The 17,298-nt window shown below is 39.6% G+C and overlaps 5 protein-coding genes across 7 annotated transcripts; 4 read left to right on the top strand and 1 right to left on the bottom strand.

Moving 5' to 3' along the window:
* Nucleotides 1–77: 77 nt before the first annotated feature.
* Nucleotides 78–2,373, top strand: LOC106346265 (E3 ubiquitin-protein ligase RING1-like). 2 transcript variants are annotated; one of them, XM_022687199.2, is made up of 2 exons: nucleotides 78–1,168; nucleotides 2,231–2,373. In XM_022687199.2, exon 1 carries the CDS (start codon nucleotides 184–186, stop codon nucleotides 1,165–1,167), a length of 984 nt encoding a protein of 327 aa, XP_022542920.1. In that variant the 5' UTR covers nucleotides 78–183; the 3' UTR covers nucleotide 1,168; nucleotides 2,231–2,373. The 2 variants fall into 2 exon arrangements, with proteins under 2 accessions (XP_022542920.1, XP_013640992.1); XM_013785538.3 differs by having other exon boundaries at nucleotides 80–1,168; nucleotides 2,160–2,373.
* Nucleotides 2,374–2,726: 353 nt separating this feature from the next.
* On the top strand, nucleotides 2,727–5,843 carry LOC106366449 (phytochrome-associated serine/threonine-protein phosphatase 3). Its single transcript, XM_048737867.1, has 10 exons — nucleotides 2,727–3,009; nucleotides 3,221–3,367; nucleotides 3,451–3,518; nucleotides 3,873–3,930; nucleotides 4,212–4,322; nucleotides 4,419–4,469; nucleotides 4,585–4,728; nucleotides 4,807–4,902; nucleotides 5,010–5,081; nucleotides 5,386–5,843. Exons 1-10 carry the CDS (start codon nucleotides 2,929–2,931, stop codon nucleotides 5,467–5,469), a joined length of 912 nt encoding a protein of 303 aa, XP_048593824.1. The 5' UTR covers nucleotides 2,727–2,928; the 3' UTR covers nucleotides 5,470–5,843.
* Nucleotides 5,844–6,258: 415 nt separating this feature from the next.
* Nucleotides 6,259–8,454, top strand: LOC106346255. Its single transcript, XM_013785527.2, has 2 exons — nucleotides 6,259–7,238; nucleotides 7,918–8,454. Exons 1-2 carry the CDS (start codon nucleotides 6,336–6,338, stop codon nucleotides 8,284–8,286), a joined length of 1,272 nt encoding a protein of 423 aa, XP_013640981.2. The 5' UTR covers nucleotides 6,259–6,335; the 3' UTR covers nucleotides 8,287–8,454.
* Nucleotides 8,455–8,642: 188 nt separating this feature from the next.
* Nucleotides 8,643–13,381, top strand: LOC106435782. Of its 2 annotated transcripts, XM_022713071.2 has the most exons (4): nucleotides 8,643–10,414; nucleotides 10,617–11,485; nucleotides 11,567–12,163; nucleotides 12,447–13,381. In XM_022713071.2, the coding sequence occupies exons 2-4, from the start codon at nucleotides 10,619–10,621 to the stop codon at nucleotides 12,975–12,977; spliced, it is 1,995 nt and encodes a 664-aa protein (XP_022568792.1). In that variant the 5' UTR covers nucleotides 8,643–10,414; nucleotides 10,617–10,618; the 3' UTR covers nucleotides 12,978–13,381. The 2 variants fall into 2 exon arrangements, with proteins under 2 accessions (XP_022568792.1, XP_022568791.1); XM_022713070.2 differs by lacking the exon at nucleotides 8,643–10,414 and having other exon boundaries at nucleotides 10,492–11,485.
* Nucleotides 13,382–13,539: 158 nt separating this feature from the next.
* On the bottom strand, nucleotides 13,540–16,796 carry LOC106357208. Its single transcript, XM_013796886.3, has 2 exons — nucleotides 14,072–16,796; nucleotides 13,540–13,972 (listed from the first exon to the last, which is right to left on the bottom strand). Exons 1-2 carry the CDS (start codon nucleotides 16,050–16,052, stop codon nucleotides 13,668–13,670), a joined length of 2,286 nt encoding a protein of 761 aa, XP_013652340.2. The 5' UTR covers nucleotides 16,053–16,796; the 3' UTR covers nucleotides 13,540–13,667.
* Nucleotides 16,797–17,298: the final 502 nt, after the last annotated feature.

The following is a 17,298-nucleotide window of genomic DNA, read 5'->3' as shown; positions in this document are numbered from 1 at the left end:
TACTATTTTCCTATAACGAAACAAAATTTGATATGGGCCGAAGCCCAAATAATTAAACTATCGTAAAGGAGAGTTTGAGTCAGCCACAAATCAAAGAATTGTTTTCTCTCTCCTGTGACGGGTTGCTTTCTTCATCTCTCTCTCTCCCATCACGCGCTCTGAAGAAATTTCACAGATTCCGTCATGTCTTCCGGCGGAAACTCTACTCTCTCCACCGCCGCGGCGGCTGACAAGCTGTTCTTCTGTTACCAGTGCAATCGCACAGTCACCATCTCAATCTCCTCCGCCGACGATCCTTTCTGCCCCCGTTGCTCCGGTGGGTTTCTAGAAGAATACGAAGAACCAAACCCTAACCCATCCCCAAATCTCAACCCTCTCGGTTTCCTCCCGATGGCTGATCCTTTCTCCACCATCCTCCCGCTCTTATTCGGCTCCTCCTCCGCTCCTCCTTCCTCGAACCCGAGCCTCTTCGGCCCACGCTCTACCGAGAATCAGCCTCAAGGCGGAGGAGCGTTTGATCCGGTGTCGTTTCTCCAGAACCATCTCCAGCATCTGCAGTCCAGCGGCACTCACGTCCAGTTCGTGATCGAGGATCATCCCTCGGATCCGTTTAGCCGGATACCTGGAAACATGGGGGACTACTTCTTTGGCCCTGGCCTTGAGCAGCTGATTCAGCAGCTCGCGGAGAATGACCCTAACCGATACGGAACTCCTCCTGCCTCCAAATCCGCGATCGACGCGCTTCCGACTGTTAAGGTGACGTTGGATATGTTGAACTCTGAGATGAACCAGTGCGCCGTTTGTATGGATGAGTTTGAGGATGGCGGCGATGTGAAGCAGATGCCTTGCAAGCATGTGTTTCATCAGGGTTGTTTGATGCCGTGGCTTGAGTTGCATAACTCTTGTCCGGTTTGTCGGTATGAGTTGCCTACTGATGATCCTGATTATGAGAGCAGGGGGCAAAGGGGAGGTCAGATGATGAGTGGGGGTGGGCAGGGGTCGGTTGAGGGTCAGCAGACGGCAAGGAGGTTTAGTATACAGCTGCCTTTGCGGTTCAGGACTCAGGATGGCTCTGGTTCTGGACGTGGTTCAGGGTCTGGAAGTGGTGCTGGTGGTGGTGGTGGAGGTGGGTCTAATCTTGAGACCAGACAGGAAGATTTGGATTGAGGTTTGTACCGTCTGCTCTATCTTGCCCCTTACTAAAGACCCTTTGTTTGATCATGTGTGGCACTGTGGCTGCAAGAAAATTGTCAATGTGTGGCTTTCTACGGTGAAGTTATACTCGGGCCATTGCGTGAATGCCATAAATTTTTACTTGAAATTGAATTGTGGGTTAGGCATCTGCTTTGCAGTAGTGATAGATAAGGAGCTCAAATGTGGCTGCTTGATTAAAAAGCACCATAGGCTTAAACTAGTTCCTGCAGGTCCTCTCTGTTAGCAGTATATATCCTTGCTTATTAGAAATCTTCGGTTCTGATCTAGGCTCCGGAGTAATGCGCTAACGTTTCTGAGTCCTTCCGGTTTTTGTGAATATTGCATGTGATATTTAAGCAAGTTGGTGATTAGCACACTTTGTGCTTTAGTATGGAAAAATGGTGCGTATAATTTTAAATTTTAAATTTCCATGTGGATAGAGGAGAGTTTTTAGGGGGTATCCTCCGAGATCTCTCAGACTCTCACTGTGACTGCTTTAGCATGATGATGGGAAACTAGTTCTCTGGTTAATGTAGTAAGTTGTCTTTCTTTCGATGGGTAGATGTTGGAGAGTAAGCAATTGTAGTTCGTAGTGGTTACAAGGAATGCAAATGAGTATCATGAACTGCATATCTAGTTAGACAAGAGTCCAAGGTTAGCATAAATAATAGACTCAAGAGTCATTGAGACATTAGTTGGAAAAAGTTGTCTCAAGGCTTGTGCGGATGATTCTGTGGAAAAAATATCAAATTGTTGTAGCCGATTATGCAAGAGGTTATAATCGATAGAGTTGTTATTTGAGTTTGGGATTCCGACTGATCCATCAGTGTAATTGCTAATACTTCTCGTATTTCAAGTTGGACCTTTATGGTCGAAGGTCGAGTTTTTGAAACCACTTTTTCGGTGGCATGTTGGAGAATGAACCCATTTGTCCTAAAACTTACTGCTTTCATTTTTGGTTGCAGTAAGGCAAGAGTCATTGCTTGGAAACTGAATTGGAAGAAGGATGTGCACAAGTTCTCACACGAAAAGGCAGTAAGGCAAGAGTCATTTACCATATCTTGTACATTTAACCACGAAAAAAAAAAGTATTTTATTGTCTTATTATTTTGGGATTATACAGCGGATGTGAGTTGTTCAAAAAATCGCAATATTTCATCTAAGTGCTATATTTGTTTATTTTCTGGTAGAAATAGTTCCATAGATATTGGGTATACACAACTTTGGTTCAGATATCGCATTCTGAAGAAAAGGCTTATAAAATTGCACAAAAAAAAGGCATGTAAAATTGGGATACAAAGACTTTAAAATATGAAGTGGCAGACAAAGCTGAATGATAAGTATCTACAGAAAGAGATGGTATCAAATCAATTATTAAACAAACAGCCGTTGTGGTTTGTTCAACTTCAAGGAATGTTGTTAAGACGCAAATCATAAGTAGTTTGCTCTATTCGTAATTTTAAGAATTATAAGAGGGACCTGTTGACGAAAGAAAATTATAAAAGGGATCACAATCGCTTTTTTTTTACAAAGCGACGCGTTTTAATTAAATGAAACCAAAACGCGGAAGTGCGATTAGCGTTTGAAGCGGTGGGAGATCGACTTTCCCTATTTCATCTCCTCCTCTTAACCAACCCTAACGAAGTCGGAGAGTCACCGGTAGATCTATCCTGAAACCGCCACTAAAATCGACGGAGAAAGAGGAATACATAGATAGAGAAGAACAAGGGAGTAATGGATTTGGATCAATGGATTTCGAAGGTTAAAGACGGTCAGCATCTCTCCGAGGAAGAGCTTCAGCTTCTCTGCGAATACGTACGCCATCTTCTTCTTCCTTACTTACTTACCTAATTCGATTAATCTGTATCTTGGTTTGAGGTGGCTTCGAACTCTGGTCCCATCCCTCTGTATTGCGTCTTTTTGGTTCCTTTGATTTAGGAATTTTTCTTTCAATAAGTTTTTATTAGTATACAAAGATTTAATACTTTTGATTGAGAATATAATTTATGGTTTATGTTTGTTACAGGTGAAAGAAATTTTGATAGAGGAGTCAAACGTGCAGCCTGTCAACAGTCCAGTCACCGTATGTGGTGATATCCATGGGCAGTTTCATGATCTCATGAAGCTTTTTCAGACCGGGGGTCATGTTCCCGACACCAATTACATATTTATGGTACGGAGTTTTATTTTGTTTCCGGGTGTCTCTGGTAATTGACACATTTGATATGAATGCAATCATGATCTTGCTGTGCGCAGGGGGACTTTGTGGATAGAGGTTACAACAGCCTTGAAGTCTTCACTATTCTTTTGCTTCTTAAAGCTAGGTAAAGACCTGTTTCTTTAATGTTCACAAGATATCCCTTTATCTTGTTTTAAAATGCTCTTGTTCGTGCTTTTCATTGTGCTTAAGACTAAGTCCTTGTTTATTGAGCTATTGATCTTGTAAATTATTAGTCTTTCTTTGGAATAGAATGGCCCAATAAAACTGCAATTAGAATTGGTTCAAATGAGGAAGTAATTGCTTCTCAAGCATCTCATGTTCTTCTGTTGTTGGATTATATACATAGATACCAAATGATTAGTTTACGTGTGACATCCATTGCTACTTTTTTGAAGTATTTATTTTCCATTTGGGGGCATTAAATTGTTATTTGTCTCGTTTGTGTTGTAATGTGTAGACATCCAGCCAATATTACACTTCTGCGTGGAAATCATGAAAGTAGGCAGCTAACGCAGGTATGCATTATTCTCTTCTACAATATCTATTGTTGTTTTCTTCACCCACTTTTTAGAATGTGTGGTCTCCTTCGCGCTCTTGATGTATCTTCTTTCTTACATTGTTGTATCTCTTAGTTGATGCATGCGCTGTTTAGGAATTAAGTTTTAGTGATAATTTTTTGTTTTTGTTTCAATGCACTCCTGCAAAACCTCATTAAGATGTGTTATGTGCCGGTGGGATGCAAATTTACTGTGTCACTTATAGTATTGAGATTCTCATCCCAGTGTATGTTTTTCAGGTATATGGTTTCTATGATGAGTGCCAAAGGAAGTATGGCAACGCTAATGCGTGGCGATATTGCACAGATGTTTTTGACTATCTTACTCTATCAGCTATTATTGATGGCAGAGTACGTAATTCCTTCATTAACTTGGCAGTGGCCATGTGAACGCATATGTTTACTGTATTCTGTATCCTAAACGAAAATAATATATTCTTTTTCTAGGTTCTTTGTGTTCATGGTGGCCTTTCCCCGGATGTCCGGACAATTGATCAGGTTTAACTCTGCCTTTTTTTCTTTTTTTCTTTTGGGTTTCACACGCCAAGCATGTTTCTAGTTCAGCATGTTATTAAGGCCATTCGCTCACTTTAGATCTTATTGTGGACTCTAGATAAGACTGGTAGATCGAAATTGTGAGATTCCCCATGAAGGGCCCTTTTGCGATCTTATGTGGAGCGATCCTGAAGATATTGAAACATGGGCTGTTAGTCCACGTGGAGCTGGCTGGCTTTTCGGATCAAGGGTTACTACTGAGGTATGTTTTCCTTCTTCAATAGTTGCAATTGATACACCGATTTCACGGGTCTGATATATGGTTTTGCTTCTTGTGCAGTTCAATCACATCAACAAACTTGATCTAGTGTGCCGTGCTCACCAGCTGGTACAAGAAGGTCTTAAGTACATGTTCCAAGATAAAGGCCTTGTAACTGTGAGTGTCCTGCTTCTTATGATGTTACCCTTTTTAATGCTGGATAATGGGAAATGTTACTATTCTTAAATAATGTGTTTTTTTTTTTCTTTTTCTTTGGTGTGAAGGTATGGTCTGCACCTAATTACTGCTACCGCTGTGGCAATGTCGCTTCTATATTGAGTTTCGATGAAAACATGGTGAGCCATCTCTTCAAGTCTTTCTTATTGAATATAGTCTCTAGCCTTCTCTCGCATGCATAGTATCAATGCCACCTTTTCTCTCAACAAGAGTGATATAATCACTCAGTTCTTTTTGATATTCTGCTCTCTATCAGATTAAGTACACACTTCTTGATTTGTATCTGCTTTTTGAAGTGAAAGCTTTAAGGAGAATGTAGATTAAGTAGGCCGTGTTTGTTAGAATTTCTGATTAACAGCATATCCGTCATAGTTGTCCATATGGTTTAATGATGAAATCCTTGGGGATGCTTGTTATTACCAGGAAAGGGATGTGAAGTACTTCAACGAGACAGAAGAGAACAATCAAATGAGAGGGCCAAGGACTGGAGTTCCGTATTTCCTGTGATGAAACGACGATTTTAGTTGGACATGATGAAGATGATGATGAAGCCATTGCTACCATTGGCAATAGGTTCAGGTCTCAAAAGGGTATTATGTAGATATAATATTTATCTACTGATGGGTTTCACATACTGTATTTCCATTATTTTGTCCCTCTAGGTAACATTTTCCTTGTGAAATTCAACAAGTCAAGACTTGATAGTTTTACTAGTTTTAAGTCTACTCGTCATTCTCTTGTTTTTGTTTTCCCCGATTGTTTCTTCTGTATTGTTTACTTACACAGTTACACTGTTTCCATCTTTTGCTTATTTGCTGTTGTTGTTGTTATGAGGACGACATTAATTCTAAAAATAATCAAGAATCGTTACAAACTCGCAATATCTGAAATTCAAATGTCAATACTGGTTGTCTCAGAAGCTATTTTAGTCCTTCGGATTTGTGTAACCTTCAAGTGTTTCATGTTTTCATCTAAATTTGTTAGCTAGGGGTGGGCATCACCGTAAATCCGGGATTTTAAAAATACCCGTCTGTTCCACAAACTGATTTATATTCAATTTTTTTTTCCAGTTAAATCCTCTTCACAAAAACAAAATTTTAAATTTAATCTCGTTGGCTTTGTGTATGCCCTTGTGTAGCCTAATGTGAAATATAATATTTCGTGCCAAGAAAAGATAACAAATCCAATCAAATTTCACAGTAATTGGTATAAACAGCTTCCGCATTTGTAATGAAAATATGATAATAAATATCAAACTGGTCACTGTTTTAATAATAAGTCAAGGCTTACAGTTCGGTCATTCTTTTTTAGTAAATCGGTTGATCACTTGATCAGCTTCCTATCCTCTTCCATAACAACACGAGAGAGAAACAATGGGCTCATCACCAAACCTCTCCACCGTACTAGACTTAGCCCGTCCTTTCCTCAGAGGAGAGCTAGAGAACATCGACCCCAACCTCCCCTCCCTAATCGCCGTCCTCAAAAGCGTCGGCGCAGGCGAGTGCTGGCACAAACACGGCAGCTTCCTAGACCACTTGATCGACATCTACAAGATCCTCAAGCTCTGGAAAGCCCCCGACCCCGTCTGCCTCTGCGGCCTCTTCCACTCCGCTTACTCCAACTCCTACGTCAACCTAGCCATCTTCCACCCTTCCACCGGCCGCCACGTCGTCCGCGGAAACGTCGGCCAACCCGCCGAGGCCCTGATCCATCTCTTCTGCGTCGTCCCGAGACAGACTCTGATCCATGATGACCTCCTCTTCAAGTACTCGGACCAAGAGCTCGTGGAGCATCTCGATCGCTCTGAGGTGTCCTTGAGGAGGGCCAAGGAGGGAGGATGTTTCGATGGAGAGGAGGAGTGGAGGAGGAAGGTTAACGAGCTGGTTCCTGAAGATGGCGTCGTTGTGAAGCATATCAAGACTGGTGAAGAGATTGTTGTTTCGAGGAGGGTTGTTGGTGTGTTCTTGTTGATGACGATGGCGGATTTTAGTGATCAGCTTTTCGGGTTTCAGGATGAGTTGTTTTGTAATGATGATGGGAGGTTGGAGTTTAGAGGGAATAATGTGGCGGCGTTGTGGCCTGGGAGTGGGAAGCCTGGGCTGTGGATGAACTCTAACTCGAGGATGGGTGCGGTTTATAGTTTGATTGTGAGGGAAGAAGAGATTCTGATGGAGCAGAGGAAGAGAGATTGTGGTGGTTCTGGGTTTGTGGTGAGGAAGGAGAGAGATGAAGATATTGAGCTCGTTGTGCCTCCTGTTTTCAGCTTCTGCACAAAGGTATATGATTCAGACTAGCTAATTGGTTCTGTTTCATCATCATGATCATGTTATTAGCTATGTCTAGGGATTATATACTTCGTAAGTTGAGTACCTTTCATGGAAATAAGGTAGACTCAGAGTTATAAGTTGATATCAAGAATTAAACTGAGCTTAATAGTTTCTTGATAGCCACACATATATGCAAATGATACATGTGTATCACGTTAGTTGATTGGTTTCATGTCTAGATCATTGTGTTTTCTTTATATAGTTTAGCTAATTTTGGTTCTGTTTCATGACATAATCATCGTGTTTCTGTGTCTTGGATTGTATCTTCTCTAATTTAAGTTTTTTATGGAAACGATACTTCATAGAGAAACTAATCATCAAAGAAAGAAAGATGAATAGTACATGCTATCAAGAGTTGATCTGTGTTTCTTGATAGCCACACATATATAAAAAAATTATACATGCAACTAGTTAGTTTATTAGTTTCATGTGTAGATCATTAAGTTTCCTTTGATTGTATCTCATTTGGTTAATGTGCTTTCACGAAGTGACACTAGAAGGGCCTTCTGGTACTTGGTTTACATACTTATATCATCAAGAAAATATAGACTCGCGAGTTTTTAAGTTGATATGAAATATTTAGTTGAGCTTTAGAGTTTATTGATAAGCTGCACATGTACTGGAACAGGTACTGGATGCAAAGGAGCAGATAGAAGCAAGGGACATGTACTGGGAAGCTGTGACCAGCGACGCAAGCAAAGACGGGTACTTGGAGAGAGCAGAGGAGAGATTGTTGGGGTGTATTGGGAAGAACCCGTTTGTGGGAGAGCCACATGTGCTGTTGAGTCAAGTGTATCTGGGAAAGAAGAGATTCGCAGAGGCAGAGAGAGAAGCAGAGAGAGGGCTACTTCTGCTGTTGCAATGGGGAAGTCCATGGGACAAGAGGATGTCATGGGAAGGTTGGGTTGCTTGGGTTAGAGTTCTTCTCATGAAGTCACAGGATCAATCTTGGCCAGATGCTTCTTGGGGAATCTTGAACTTGGGTCTTGTGCGCTAAAGATTATTGCTCATATTACCAAAATAAAGGTTTGATAAATGAATCGATGCCTGTAGATCATCATCAAAGTCTTGTTGGCTTATGATATATGTAATTTAGAATTATAACGCCCAAACAGATAATGGTCATTGTACCATAACAATAACAATAATACGACGTTAGTTCCAATGGTCACTGTATTATAACATTATTTACTGTCTCAAACCCCTTGCAGTAAGAAGATTGACATAAAAATATGAGTGTTCACGCAGTTATGTTTGATACGTAGTCCCTATCAAGGCGGTTATGTGAGAAAAAAATTTCGCCATTCCTACTAGCATCCCTCAGACTTGTCTCCAGCGACTCCAGGCGTTCTTTATTGCTTGCAAGTAGGTATTAAAATGGGCTCAATGGAACAACTCTATACCAAAATCTGTAGCCCTAATTCTGATTTTTGAAACATGACTAAAATGGCTAAGCATAATTAGTCTATGAGTTTTATAGGATTTAAACTTTAATCCAATTATTTTACTGCATACCATTTTGTATAATGTATAAATATATACTAAGACTTATAGTTTGTTTGATTTTAATTTTCCCACCAAAACTATAAAATCAAAATTTTATGTTAAAACTGTAAATTAAAATTAATTTATGTAAAAACCGCAGAAACTGTTAAAGATAATGTTTGTGATTATCTATTTAGAAAATAAAGTATATCTTTTTTTTTGTCTTATTAGTCAAAGTCGGTCTTTGACTGATATTTATGACCGACTGATGTTATATTTTAATATTTCTCTGTCACTATAAATATGCATGTATCCTCTTGTTTATTAATTGAACATCTGAAGTGAAAAAGCTACTTTCTCTCTTACAAAACTCTCTCTCTCTCGTTGTTTCTTTTTAGAAACACAAAAACCCAAAACACAATAAACTCATATTACATCTCTCTCTCCCCATCGCTGTCCACTCTACTTTTAATATAAGCCACATATTTTTAACTGGTTTATAACACGTTATCAGCACGAAGCTCTGACCAACTGAAGTTTATCAATCCAAAAGTTCTTAAACCAGCTAAGATAATGTTTAAATTTATGTATTTCAATACACTTAATTTATTTAAATTTTATTATTGTTTCGGAGTAAGAGGCTGGACCTTCTCCGTTCGGGATGATAGGCGCTGCCTTCCCCGACTGATTGTTATGGTAGGCTATGCCTTCACGATCAGAGAAACACGTGGTAGGCTTTGCCTCCGTGAATAAAAAGAAAGGTCAAAAATGGTAGACTAAGTCTCCTCGGACCTTAAAATAAATAAAGTCAAAATGGTAGACCATGTCTCCTCGGACTTTGAAAAAATGATCAATATGGTAGTCTATGACTCCTCGGATCATGTGGTAGGCTGAGCCTCCCGATTTTATTTATGCAATTTAAATTTCTGCAATTTAAATTTCTGCAATTTAAGTTTATGCTTTTATTTTATGCCTTTAATTTCTGTATTTAAATTACTCATTTAAATTACGCATTTAAATTCTCGTAATTACTATATTTATATATATTATTCTATGAATACAGTTATCATGTCGAATTTAACAAAGCTCGAAATTAATGCCCTGGATATTACGGGAAATAATTATAGGGAAAATTGGATAAATAGGACACTTTGAACTTGGATTTGTCACATTAGGATTTCTAGAAGATATTTTAGGAAAATAGGATTTTAGATCTTGTAAAATACCAAAGTACCCTTAATTTACCAATTATGTTGAATTTAAATTATAAATTATAATAATTTTCGTAATAGATTTTAATGTTAAAATTAAAATCTATAAAAATTAAAAAATAAAAAAAACACTAAATGGGAAAAAAGGAGACGCGGGATGCCGCAAACCTAATTCCCCTTTCTCTTTGTCTTCTCCGTCGTAGACTCGTCGCTCTCCCACGGCGATTTAGGGTTCAACGGTGAGAAGCTCTGTTCTTCGTCGGTGTTTCATCAGCCCGTGGTCTCTACTCTCGTCTCCGTCACCATCCTTTTCGATCTCACTGAAGACACAACGGCTGCGAATCGTTCTTCCTCTTCGTCGGGTCAAATCGATTTTCGAAGTGTTCTTCCATCAATTTCGCCTCTCAATCTCACAATTCTTCACAGAAGGTATTGGATTTCATCTATAGATTCTCATATTAAACGAAATCGAAGTGTTCTTCCATTAAAGCTTGATTTTTTTTAAAATGATTTGCCGTGTTTCTTAAAATAATTTTGTTTCACGGATTGGTTGATATTATTGAAACCTTTACATGTGTGATGATATTGAAACCTTTACATGTTGAACTAATAATTTTGTCACGGTTTGTAGCTATGTCTGAGGAGCTACCGAAGAGGCTTTTTAAGGAGGGCGAGGAGCCCCGAGTTACTCAGATCAACAACAACTGCAGGATCGACTACATAATCCGAAAGTTCCAAGCGTGGCTGCCAAAGGAGTTGGATGTCGTGAAGAAAGACCCGGTTTTTCATCAGATTTTTAAGCTCCATGAGAATGGTCTTGGATACTCTGCGAGGGTGATACACAGCTTCTTGTGTAGGGAGCTGGTGACTTTCTTACAGCACGAGCTATGGTTTGTCTTTGCGAGGAGACCGCTTCGATTCTCATTGCAAGAGTTCCACGCCGTAACCGGGTTTGAATGCGATACTCACATTTCGATTGAGGAGTTTGAAGAGTGGAAATATGATGGTGGTTTCTGGAGCAAGGTTTTGAGGAGAAAAGATGGAACAATTACACTCTTCAACCTGTGGACTAAGGACAAGGAAGCTGTAAAGAAATGGAAGAATGCAGATCGCATACGTCTTATCTACTTGGCGATCATTCTTTGTGTGGTATTGGCGAGAGATGAGAAGGCTAATATCCCCCTGAAGTACATCGCGGTGGTCATGGATCTTGACAGAGTTCGAAGGTATCCTTGGGGAGTTGCTGCTTATGACCTTCTCTGCAAATCCATAGCCAAAAATCGTTCCCAACTGAAGGAAAAGACCACTAGCTATGTCTTGGATGGCTTCTCATACGCCTTGCAGATTTGGGCAATGGAAGCGGTGCCAAAAATCGGGAAGCTTTGTGGAAAAAAGCTGGATAAGGGTTTCAAGGACGGTCCTAGATGCATAAACTGGATGGGAGCTGCGAAGGTGTCATATGAGGAGATCATTCGCTTGGAGGAGATTATTACACCCAAGGTAATTTTATCTATTTATGACGACTCTTTCCGGTTTGAAATGAGTAGTTAGTATCTAACTGTATTTCCCTGTCTTGTGTAGGATGACATCTACCCATACATCTCATGGACAGGAAATTATGATGTTGTCAAAGCTCAGGCGTTTCGCAGAGATGATGATGTGGAGGATGACAGAATCAAGGTTCTGATGGAGATGATAAAGAAGGGGCATGATTTTAGTGAGCATGTTTGGGAAACTGAAGAAAATGAAGTGATTTCTTTATCTCTCGATGACGAATCAGCTGTGAATGATGAAGCAAGCGTGAATGTTGAAGCAGCCGAGAGTGATGACGACTTTCAGACTCCGAAAGGATCAAAAAACGTTGGTTCTAGATCAAAGAGGGGTAAAAAGAGGCTTCCCGATCGTGGTATGGAGAAGAGAAAGCATAAGGTTCTCGCAAGTGGCGCAAAGCAAGCTCCTTTTAATGAAGACATGAAGGCTTTTATGACACAGTTGTTTGAGCACAACTTCTCTGGAATGGAACAAAGGATACAGAAACAGATGGCCGAGACATTTGAGCAGATGCGGACAGAGCTTAAACAATCACGTAAGGAAGCCAGCGTTGAAGTTGAGCTTGGAGAGCCTTCACCGACAAAGCCATCGACGAGCCAGGCACCGTTGAGGAGGTCCACACGCGGGGTAAACAAACACTAGTCTTCACCATCCTCTTCAATGTTATTTTGTCTTGTTTAAGTTCGTGGTTTGCGTGTCTGTTTGTTTTATTGGCATCTAAGTTATCGGCCTGAATTTTGTTGTACTTTATAAGGTCTCGGTTTGTATGTGTGCTTGGTGTGTAAGTGTTCTTGGTTTGTAAGTGTCTTGTTTGAACTTATGTAATGGTCTGGAACTTTTATGTAAAATAATTATTAATGATAATGTATTTTGGTATCTCAATTATTGCTTATTTGTCATGAAATAACAGGATGGTTCCGAGACTACATTCGATGTGAATTATAGTGAAGCAGATGATTTGGGTCGCGGGATAGGTACACAAGGGGTTGAAGGGCTTTCTCAGACGTCGTATGTGCCAGGCTTTGATCCATCTCAGGACAAAAAAGAAGAAGACTGGTGGACTCCAATGACTTCGGTCCGAGGTTCAGTGGATAATCCAGTAAAGAAAGAAAAGACAGAGATGAATACAGCTCCACCGCCGTCACAGTGGGAGAAATGGTGCAAAAGAAAAGGTCATGGACTTCAGCTTAGCGATTCACCATTGCCAGAAGATGCTTCTCCGCAGGCGTCACTTTATTATATCTCCGAAGAGTCATGGAAAGGATTCACGGAATGGGCATTAAAGCCTATACCTTTAACAATTGGTCCTACATGCTTTAATTTGTCTGTAGCTACAAGAGTAGTAAGTGCTGGAAAATGGCTTGGAAACGAGGTAATGAATCTTGTACTAACCTTTAGTGAATTTATCTTCCTAACACTTCTTATATGCTATATTACTTAACTTTCATTGTAAATTTTTAGGAGATGGATGCGGTTATGTTTATATGGCGTGTGAACACTACATTGAATCGTTGGGCCCCTCGGCGTGTTGCTTTCATGAGTGCTATGTTTTGCCTCCAAGTAGACGCTGCATACAAGAAGTTTTTACCAAACAAAAAAGCCTATCAATTGCCTGATTTCCTTCTTGGGTACGGCAGAGGAGAGCTTCCATCTCATGGGCGGACTGATCTAGTTTGGGGTGTTGATGTTGATCGACTCTACTTTCCTCTGTTTGTAAATGGTAACCATTCAGTTCTTTTTACATCCTAGTATACATTTCTTCGTTTACAAATTTTTGTGGACACGAACGCAGGTAATCACTGGGTTGGTGTCTGTGTAAACATCATTGAAAGAAAAGTAGAGGTCTTCTTGTACCATATCTATGCATGATGTTCAACTACTTTTATGTGCTTCCTCAACTTGTTGTTTCTTATTTTCAAAGAAGTTAAGACCATGTTTCTTGTTATTTCGAGGTGATCATCATCTACTGAAACGAATTATTTTGCAATTACTTTGATTGTTACTAGAATAAATCGATTTGTCTCTATAGTTTAGCAAATACCAAATTGTCAAATAGGTTCTTAAACAGAAGATCAAATTGTTTCAAAAGCAATAAAGAAAAAAACAGAGACAGATGCAGACACATAACAAACTAGATGGGTAAATCGCATGTTCCTCTCTTGTGTCCTTCAGTTCCACAACGGCTACACTTATGCTTTTTATTCTTCTTTGATCCTTGAGAAGATGCGATCTTGTCTTCTACTGATTCATACCTTCTCTTTACTGGTCGACCAGCACTCTTTCTTGTCTTTGGTGGTAAAACCTTTGCAAGTTTAACCTCAGCAGGGACATTCCATTCTGACTCTACAACTGCTATTGGATTAATGGAATCTGCATAGGCGGTTCTCCACGCTGCAGTGCTGTATAAGGCGTCAGTGAATCTGTGCACTTCCATACCTGTCAATCTCAAAAAAAACTTGATCAATATGAAGTCTATATGATGAAAATCCCGAAAATAAATAATTCTCAAGTATTCATGTGTTTATACTTCCATACCTCGTGAATAAATTGCAGGAATGGCGTGTCGGCAAGGAATTTTTCCTATATCATACTTACCACATGTGCATGTTCTTCTTTCCAAATCAACATGACAATCATATATGTCTCCTTTTACAACCGATCTGAAGTTGTCAACCTTGTAAACCTGGAATCCTTTTGCCTTCACAATTCTCCTATCAATCTTTCTCTCCACCTTAGCGGTTAAAGGATCTAGATGCTTTGAGCTTAACAAGCGACGCTCATAGAACCATCGAGTCAACAGTTCTCTTATACTATCAAGCAAAGGAATAACCGGATATTCTCTAGGTATTCTAAGAACTGAATTTATAGACTCTGCAGGGTTCGTGGTCCTAATGTCATACCTGGAACCAGGGAAGAGAGAACGAGCCCATTTGCGCACATCAGCCTCCCGTAGATATCTTCCAAACTCAGGACTCATATCAAAAATTTCGGTGATACGTTCTTGAAATTCAGTGTATCTATATGCCCGTGAAGCCTTTTCTACCAACGCAGTCAATCCTTTTGTCTTGAAAAATGAGACCACATTGGTCAATAAGTGATGAATGCAAATTCCATGTGCTGATCGAGGGTAGACAGTCCCAATAGCTTTAGAAATAGACGCATTTCTATCTGAGACAAAAGCTAGGTCTTGACAATCAGCAATAACCACTTTCAACTGTCTGAAGAACCACCCCCAAGAATCGTCATTCTCTGAATCAACAACCCCAAATGCAATCGGATACAAATTAGAGTTACCATCTACAGCAGTAGCAACAAGAAGTGTCCCTTTGTATTTATTTTTCAGAAAAGTTCCGTCAACAACAATCACCCTTCGCATTGCATTGTAGAATCCTCTAACTGATTGCCCAAATGACATAAATAGATACATGAATCTTCCCTTCTCATTAGTTTCATAGTGCGTATGCGTACCAGGATTTGCTTCTTTAATCATATGCAGATATGCTGGTATTTTAGAGTAACTGCGATCTGGTATACCTCTAGCAGCTGCAATAGCAAACTCACGAGCTTCCCAAGCGTGCCAATAAGTAATCTCACAACTATGCTCCATTCTCATAAATTGAATGATGTCATTCGGTTTTGGGCCATCGTTTGCATCATCAAATCGATGTTGTATCAGAGTCCCAATTGTTCTTGCTGATGCTGTTTTTCCGAATTTCCTTTTCTTTGAAGGAGCACATGAATGTCTTCCATCACATTGGTTGATCATGAAATATGTAGACCCATCTATTCCTTCTGCACGCACAGTCCAGTTGCACAATGCATCTTTACATCGAATATACCACCATTTTCTCGTGGATTTGATAACAGTGTAATCGAAATTATTCTTCATCGCTAAAATTTCCATTGTTGCCTTCAGAACCCCTTTACTTGTGAAAATTTGATCCTTCTTCACGAAGTCTCCTCTCCAAGCTCGACCATCCTTATCACTGTCTCCATTGTTTTGAAAAAGTTCAATGTTTTCACTCCTTAAAGGACCGCAACCATCTGCAGCGACATGATTCGTTCTTTTAACAAAAGACTCCTTTGACGGCTTGACAAACTCTGCTCGATTTATCTCAGGAACTTCTTCATCCTCAACATTACTTGAATCGCAAGGCTCCTTATTCAAATCGATATTGACTCGTTCCTTTTGATTTACACCGGAAACAGAGAACATCACACACAAGGTAGTAGACGATTCCCTCTTTGCATAGCCCACAAAATTAGATGCTTGCCGATCATTGGTGATAATAATAGGAGGATTCCCTTTTTGATTCAACAACGAATAACTGAACTCGGCATTAATGGCATTATGGTCCACCCCATAATCCTCACACACCATTATCTTGAGCTGCTTCAACGTAGTAGTAGTTGCTAATGTTACCATTCGACCACGCCTTTCTTTGTCTACCACGAAACTCCAGTCATCACCGCGACTACACATCCATTCACCCGATTTGACATAGATTAGAACCATGTTGTATTGATAGAGAAAAGAGAGATGATTATGTCGATGAAGAAGAGAGAAACACAAAGAACGACGACAAAAGATCGTGGGAGAAGGAGAAAAACGTGGGAGAAAATATTCTTGGAGATATTTAGGGAAGATTTAGTTTAGATTTAGGAAACATCTTTAACCGATTATGGAAGTTTCCATATTTTTCGGATTTCCTGTAGAATGTATAACCTATGTAAGTCAGAACACAGTAGAGTAGATGTGAAACATATTCTTCCCTAGGCGCCACATAAGGTAAAAGGCAGACCACATCATGGCTCCAAATATAGATAGGGTATATCAACGCATTGTGGCTACATGTCGTAACCAAGCTAAAGGTATAAGAAAGACATCTTTCTTGATTATAACGTAACGTAACCTAGCTTTGGTTAGAATATATAAGAAAAGATAGGTTACGTTGTATACCAAAGATATATCTATGTATAAACATTAGTAGCCGAATTCTAGACTAAGTAGATGACCAGAATGAGTATTATAACTGTAGCTAGAAGATGAAATAAAATATGATTCATTTTAAAAAAAAAAACAATTTAAACATATATATTGTCATACTTATGTTTCCAATAGTTTTGATATTTTTTAACATTTTTAAAATTCAGTTTACTATTTTTTCTATTAAAAAAGGGTAAAATATGTCCAGAATTGTCCAAAATATCAGAAATCCTATTGTGACAAATAAAAGTTCAAAGTGTCCCATTTTTCCAATTTTCCCATAATTATATGACCTGGGCAGTGGGTGCAAAAATGCACCTGAGAGGAAACGGGCTTTTGGAAACCATCGATAGTTCAAAAACGGTGTCGGATGAGAAAAAGGCTAAAGCCATGATATTTTTACGACACCACATCCATGATGGTTTAAAGGATGAATATATTACGAAAGAGGATCCTTGTGACCTCTGGAAATCTTTAAAAGAGAGGTTCGATCACCAGAAATATGTGATCTTACCGAAAGCTAAACACGAGTGGATCCATCTCCGGTTCCAGGTTACAAAAGTGTTAGTGAGTTTAATTCCGCGATGCTCGGAATTACTTCGAGGATGATGTTATGTGGAGAGAAAATAAGTGATTATGATATGATCGAGAAAACTCTCTCCACGTTCCATCCTGAAAATGTAATCCTGCAACAACAATACCGAGTGAGTGGATATACCGGTTACTCGGAGTTGATGCAAGTCCTCCTTGTAGCAGAGCAGAATAATCAACTCGT

This window comes from Brassica napus, chromosome A1, assembly GCF_020379485.1.
Source record: "Brassica napus cultivar Da-Ae chromosome A1, Da-Ae, whole genome shotgun sequence".
NCBI classification, from domain to species: domain Eukaryota; kingdom Viridiplantae; phylum Streptophyta; class Magnoliopsida; order Brassicales; family Brassicaceae; genus Brassica; species Brassica napus.
The sequence above is the reverse complement of the archived record's forward strand: the minus strand, read 5'-3'. Positions and strand labels throughout refer to the sequence as shown.

What these genes read in the sequence shown, in the direction of transcription:
- LOC106346265 (XM_022687199.2), top strand. Translation starts at nt 184, where the DNA reads ATGTCTTCCGGCGGAAACTCTACTCTCTCCACCGCCGCGGCGGCTGAC.
- LOC106366449 (XM_048737867.1), top strand. Translation starts at nt 2,929, where the DNA reads ATGGATTTGGATCAATGGATTTCGAAGGTTAAAGACGGTCAGCATCTC. An exon ending in CTTTTGCTTCTTAAAGCTAG is followed by an intron (nt 3,519 to 3,872) that starts GTAAAGACCTGT and finishes TGTAATGTGTAG; the next exon opens with ACATCCAGCCAATATTACAC. An exon ending in GATCAAGGGTTACTACTGAG is followed by an intron (nt 4,729 to 4,806) that starts GTATGTTTTCCT and finishes CTTCTTGTGCAG; the next exon opens with TTCAATCACATCAACAAACT.
- LOC106346255 (XM_013785527.2), top strand. Translation starts at nt 6,336, where the DNA reads ATGGGCTCATCACCAAACCTCTCCACCGTACTAGACTTAGCCCGTCCT. An exon ending in TTTTCAGCTTCTGCACAAAG is followed by an intron (nt 7,239 to 7,917) that starts GTATATGATTCA and finishes GTACTGGAACAG; the next exon opens with GTACTGGATGCAAAGGAGCA.
- LOC106435782 (XM_022713070.2), top strand. Translation starts at nt 10,565, where the DNA reads ATGATATTGAAACCTTTACATGTTGAACTAATAATTTTGTCACGGTTT. An exon ending in AGGAGATTATTACACCCAAG is followed by an intron (nt 11,486 to 11,566) that starts GTAATTTTATCT and finishes TGTCTTGTGTAG; the next exon opens with GATGACATCTACCCATACAT. An exon ending in TGAGGAGGTCCACACGCGGG is followed by an intron (nt 12,164 to 12,446) that starts GTAAACAAACAC and finishes ATGAAATAACAG; the next exon opens with GATGGTTCCGAGACTACATT.
- LOC106357208 (XM_013796886.3), bottom strand. Translation starts at nt 16,052, where the DNA reads ATGGTTCTAATCTATGTCAAATCGGGTGAATGGATGTGTAGTCGCGGT. An exon ending in TCCTGCAATTTATTCACGAG is followed by an intron (nt 13,973 to 14,071) that starts GTATGGAAGTAT and finishes TGAGATTGACAG; the next exon opens with GTATGGAAGTGCACAGATTC.